This window comes from Megalops cyprinoides, chromosome 8 (genome assembly GCF_013368585.1).
Source record: "Megalops cyprinoides isolate fMegCyp1 chromosome 8, fMegCyp1.pri, whole genome shotgun sequence".
NCBI lineage: Eukaryota > Metazoa > Chordata > Actinopteri > Elopiformes > Megalopidae > Megalops > Megalops cyprinoides.
Window position 1 is genome coordinate 1206349 of NC_050590.1, and position 6000 is coordinate 1212348.

A 6000-nucleotide genomic window follows, 5' to 3' on the forward strand; every position below is an offset into this window, starting at 1 on the left:
TTTGGACATAGATCACGGCGTGCAGAAGACCGGTCGCTTACAGCGGCAGTTTATGTCTGAGACGATTGCGTTTGCCTGTGGAAGCCCGCGTTCTGTTGGCCGTAGCTGGAGCGTTGCATAACTCCCGCAGCCATACGAGGCTGCAGCAGGCGCTGGTTTTAATAAGAGCGGTTCTGTTGGCTGTGCGAGGCTCTTGGCAAGACTGTGCCGTTTGATCCGGTGGTTACACAAGGCCTGCTGGCTGCCTTCACCAAATACGCTCACTTTTTCATGGGTTTGGTTTTCTGAACCCTCTCCAGGCTGCCTCTGTGGGAGAGTTATTCTGAACCAGTGGCCTCGTTGCGTAACATGTATGGATGTAAAAGAATTTGTCAGTAGGAGAGAACACTGAAGGACACAAGCACACAAAGTAAACATGTCTTGTTTGGATGGAAGGCTAAAGGCAGTGGTGGGGTTCTGTGTTAGGGCGAGGGAGGGGCCTGTTTCTAGGGCGGGTGTGCGATAGATGCGCGTGTGTGTCACTACAGAGGGTCGTTGTGCGTGGGATACGTGTTTGACTGTAGGTGGCGCTGTTTCACTTCAGGACCACCGTTCCACGGTCATCTCCCTGAAGAAGCTGATCGTGCGGGAGGTGGCCAATGAGGAGAGGGGCCTGTTCCTGATCACGGCAGGCATGGAGCAGCCGGAGATGGTGGAGGTGCACGCCGGCTCCAAGGAGGAGCGCAATACCTGGATTCAGCTTCTGCAGGAGGCCATGCACTCCATGTGAGTCCAGGGCGACAGAGGGAGAGAGAGAGAGAGAGAGGGACGGACCCGTCAGGACACTCCCCCCCTGGACACCATGACGCCATGACACTTTGCAGCACAGGGAGGGTAACTGAGCCGAGGCAGATAGGTATTAACTCCCTCCTACGTAGACAGCAGGTGGTAGAGGTCAGCATTAGAGAGCAGTGGTACCCATAGATAAAGGCTTATAGAGACAAGCTAGTGCTGTTTTATAGTAGAAAAGCTTCATATCGACCCTCCAGCTCCCACCCCCGACACTACCAATATCAGCCCCTCTCTGTGGGAACATTCTGGTAATGAGATGGCCCGTTTTCACAGGGACAAGGAGGAAGACGAGGGAATTCCCAGTGAGAGTGAGGAAGACAAGAGGCTTCTGGAGGTGAAGGCCAAGGAGATGAGAGGTGATAACCCCACTGGAGCATACTGGCACTATGAAAGCATTAGCATCACAAACAAAAACATCCACAACATCACAACAAAATGATAATGCACATTCCACTGTGGTAAATGCAACATTTTTGAAAAGATATTTTCTCAGCAGGCTCGTTGAAACATCTTTGTACACATGCATGTGGTGAACAACTTTGTTTCTGGTGAAAGCTGGCACAGTGATAATAGCTTGCCGGTTTAACTAAGTATTCACTCAGGCCACTTTGACTTGAAGTTATTGTGTAATAAACACATCAGTTTTGTTAACAACCGCTGTGCTAATTCAAGGTAGTAAGCTTGAGAGAGGAAGGTAGTTGTTGTCAATGAGGAAAACTCCATTCTCATCCATTTGCTCTCGGGGAAGATGGCTTGTGGTATTGTCTCACTTCACGCTCAGTCCAGCACTATATCCTGGTTTGTTGTTCATGACTGGGGCATACCTGTGTCCCGCAGACATGCTGTGTAAGAAAGATCAGCAGATTGTGTCTCTGCTGGAGGAGAAGCTGAAGGTGTTCTGGGACATGTGTGAGGGCAGGGGCCATGAGGATGGCCAGCCCAGTGGCAGAGTGCTGTTCCGGGCCAACACCGAGGACGCGGCCCGCGGGGAGCAGGCCATGAGGGAGGCCCTGAAAGAAGGTGGGTGTGGCCAGGACGCCAGAGCAGGGGGGCGACGTCAGCTGCAGGGATGAAAAGGGCTGATCATATGTTCTATGTTTATATATGATGCTCTGTCAACATTCTGGTGCTGTACAAATTCATGAAAAAAGTGCTTTAAAAATCTATTTCAGGCTAACCTGTCTGCACGCGGCAGCAGACCCTTTCTGATGAGGCTCTGTAATGGGGGAAATTATCCATCTTACTCAGTGCTCTGTCAGTGACATTTAGTGTGGTCAGTGATCTGCATGCTACTTGAATCTTCTTTGTCTCTGTGTTTGTGTGTATGTGTGTGTGGTGTGGTGTGGTGTGTGTGTGTGTGTGTATGTGTGTGTGTGTGTGTATGTGCGTGTGAATGTGTGTGTGTGTATGTGTGTGTGTGTATGTGTGTGTGTGTGTGTGTGTGTGTGTGTGTGTATGTGTGTGGTGTGGTGTATGTGTGTGTGTGTGTGTGTGTGTGTGTGTGTTACAGTGGAGACGCTGCAGGTGCTGGTGAATGGCAGTCTGGGTGCAGTGTTGGGGCAGCAGGTGTATATGCCGCTGGAGTCAGGAGGCACAGCAGGGAGTGTGTGGGCCCCTCGGCGAGCTGAAACCTTCAGCTGCTTCGACGGTCACCAGATCCACATCTCTAAGAGTGAGAACAGCCCACTAAGCCGTTATTCCCCATCACATTTCCATCATCAACCCCTCCCTGCCTCCCTGCTTACGGCCGCTGTGTTTCCCTCAGATGGGGGGAGAGACCAGGTAGAGGGTTCCCCTGACCTGCGGAGGACCGAATCAGATGGCCTTCTAAAGAAGGTAACCAGCCTTTGGTGGAAAGTTTTTAACCTGAGTGGACCAGTGAGAAAATACTGCCAGTACTCAGAAGCATAGGAACGCCACAGAGCTTGAGCCGTTTCCTTCCCTGCCTCCTGTTTGATATCAGGAGGGAAATGAGCAAGCCCCTGTTCAGGAGGCAGATCCCCGACCTGTGCGCAGAGCCTGCGGTGTAATGGCTGTAATTACTCCTGCTGTGCATTCCCTACAGCTGGGCTCACTCTCTAACCGTTAGCGGCTGGTTTGGCCATCTGGTCCCCCAGCCTCAGTAACTCTGCAGCTCTGTCTCTTTCCACAGGGGGGCGCCACCAACCCACTGCTGCTGCTGAGGAGGAACAGCGAGGTAGGCCCACATGTCAGGCTCTCAGCGGCCCCCTGCTGGCCTTGCCATGGACCCCCAGGGGATAATATTTCTCTGTACATCTATCACTGCTCAGGCATCTTAACATGGGATAGCATCCCTCAGTACAACTGTAAATGATCGAGACTCTCATCATAGAGTATTATCTCTTCCTACACCTGTCCCTGTGGCTCATATCATTGGCCTCATGCATCTCTCATTAACCTAACCCTAACTCCTACCATGGGATAATATCTCTCACAGTACCTTTCTTCTGTATTTAAGATTTACCCCCTGAGCTCCTAAACTTACTGTCTCATGTTTTTTCTCTAAGCAGGTCCTCCACAGTATCTCCCACCTTCATGAACTGCTGAGCACGCTGCAGGTACCCTGCCATTCTTCCTGGGTGAAATCGCTCTTGTCTTGTAGCAGATACGCTTAGGTGGAGCTGCAAAGTCCTGTCAGTCAGACAGAAAATCCTTTTACTGCATTATGTAAAATATAGATACATCATAAGATATTTTACATAATTTAGTAAAGGGAACGTTCTGGAATCTGTTGCTTTATCACTATCATGTCAGATTGCTGTGTGTGTGTGCGTGTGTGTGTGTGTGTGTATAATGTTGTTAAGCATGTCTGTGTGTGTGTGTGTGTGTGTGTGTGTGTATTGTAGTTAAGCAGGTGTGTGTGTGTGTGTGTGTGTGTTGTAGTTAAGCATGTGTGTGTGTGTGTATTGTAGTTAAGCAGGTGTGTGTGTGTGTGTGTGTGTGTGTGTTGTAGTTAAGCAGGTGTGTGTTGTGTGTGTGTGTGTGTGTGTGTGTGCGTGTGTGTGTTGTAGTTAAGCAGGTGTGTGTATGTGTGTGTTGTAGTTAAGCAGGTGTGTGTGTGTGTGTGGGTGTGTGTGTGTGTGTGTGTTATAGTTAAGCAGGTGTGTGTGTGTGTGTGTTGTAGTTAAGCAGGTGTGTGTGGGTGTGTGTGTGTGTGTGTGTGTTATAGTTAAGCAGGTGTGTGTGTGTGTGTGTGTGTGTTGTAGTTAAGCAGGTGTGTGTTGTGTGCAGGCGGTGGTGGTGCAGCAGGACACTGTGCTGGAGGAGCAGGGGCAGGCGCTGAGTGACCGGCCGGCCTCGCGCCCGTCCCCGCGGGCCACCTCCCTGATCGAGCAGGAGAAGCAGCGCAGCCTGGAGAAGCAGCGGCAGGAGGCGGCCAACCTGCAGCGGCAGCAGGCCGCCCACGCCACCGAGCGCCGGCGCCGCGAGCGCGAGTGGGAGGCACGGGACCAGGCGCTGAGCGACCGCGAGGCCTGGCTCCACCTGCTGGAGGAGGAGACGCAGTGCGGGCACACGCAGCTGGAGGCCGAGCGGCAGGAGCTGCAGACGCAGAAGGAGGAGTATCAGAGGGACCTGGAGAAGCTGAGAGATTCCCAGAGGAAGCTGCAGAGGGACAGGGAGCAGGTGTGCCAGGAGCTGGAGGCCAGGCTGGCAGCTGTGAGTGTGACCTCTGCTCAGATCAATCAATCAAGTTTTATTTGTTATAGCACATTTTTACAATCAAGATTGTCGTAAAGCACAATACATGCTCAGATCCTGGCACTGGCAAAGCCTCAGACAGTGTATGCTGACTGATCTCCTTGATTTCAGGAGAAAAGCAGCAGTAGGCTGCCCTCTAGTGCCTCGGAGGACTCCCTGCAGTCTCAGAGCCCAGGGGACTGCATGCTGTCTTCTTCCCCACTGAAGGACTCCTTGAGCAGGATAGGCTCCAAGCGGAAAGGGAAGAACCTGAACCCCTTCGCCTCGAACCCGAGCAAGGGCCAGAGCAGGGAGGGCCAGGGCCAGCTCTCCAGCAGACTGCTGCAGCTCGGGAAGACAAAGGGGAAGAAGGAGAAGAGGAAGAAGAAGGGAAAAGGGCAGAATTCAGAGCCTGCAGGTACAGAGATTCACATAGCAACACACTGCTACACAGTTACACACCACAGCACAGAAACACACTACTGTATAGTTACACACAACAATACAGCAACACGCTATACAGTAATACACACCGACTATGCTGACAGCTGTTTGCATACACTGCTTCCCTCTATAGAGTCTTCACTGCTTCCAGTCTCAGAGCAACCTGCAGATGGAGAGATCCTCTTCTGCTGACCTGTCTGTCCTCCACAATCCCACAATGCTTCACTCTCAAGAGAGCCCCTGAGGGGCCCAGCGTCTGCTCACCTGACACATCCATGAGGACGACAGGATGTGGAAATGACTCTTCCTCTAGACATCTGCCCCCTTGTGGCTCGTTTAGGGATGGCACTGCAACCTGTGGATGCCTCAGATACACACTGCAGAATGAGAGTGGACCATTTTGTGAGCTTGATAAAAAAAACAGCAGAAACATCCCTGGTGGCTGTGGTGTAAATACATGGATCCTCAAAGGAGGGTGAGCACGGCCTGATCTCCCATGATGCTCTGGGGGCGCTGAGGTCAGCAAAGAAAGTTTTGGCAGTGTGGAACACTGGAAGTTTCAAAGTTCTTGAGGCAAAAGAAACCAAAACAAAAAACAATCTACGTAAGAAAGCATTCACAGTGGCAGACTCTAAGCTTTTAGCTTTTAGCTATTACAGCTGTGTGAAGATTCTAAAACTGTAGCATTGGATTGAGACATTGGCTTAAATATTCATTGCTTCACAGCTTGTTGCATTGCATTGGAAGATATTGTTAGTACAATATAAAAGGACTCTGAAGCACTTAAGGCCTAAGTTGTTAGAGCAAGCATGCCCTTTGGGTCAGTCCATTTCTGTGTTTATGGTATTATTATCATTTATGCCCTGTAATACACTCTGTCCTCCCCAGGGGGAGTGAAATCTTACTTCTTCCTTTTTTTCCATTAGTCACTAAAACAGATGGACACAGTCGCTCTGAGTCCAACCAAAGGGGACTGCAGGAAACAAGGAGGATGTATTCTGACCTGCAGACTCACAGGCCGATGGA

General features: G+C 50.9%; 1 protein-coding gene across 1 annotated transcript in view; it reads left to right on the forward strand.

Moving 5' to 3' along the window:
• LOC118782228 (A-kinase anchor protein 13-like) overlaps positions 1-5547 on the forward strand; it is a 90323-nt gene extending 84776 nt beyond the window's left edge. The window contains exons 28-37 of the mRNA XM_036535534.1: positions 584-765; positions 1105-1187; positions 1669-1851; positions 2342-2503; positions 2597-2667; positions 2984-3028; positions 3360-3410; positions 4084-4515; positions 4663-4948; positions 5108-5547. Coding sequence (XP_036391427.1) covers positions 584-765; positions 1105-1187; positions 1669-1851; positions 2342-2503; positions 2597-2667; positions 2984-3028; positions 3360-3410; positions 4084-4515; positions 4663-4948; positions 5108-5166 — 1554 coding nt within the window. The 3' untranslated portion in view covers positions 5167-5547. The remainder of the gene's footprint in view (positions 1-583; positions 766-1104; positions 1188-1668; positions 1852-2341; positions 2504-2596; positions 2668-2983; positions 3029-3359; positions 3411-4083; positions 4516-4662; positions 4949-5107) is intronic.
• Positions 5548-6000: the final 453 nt, after the last annotated feature.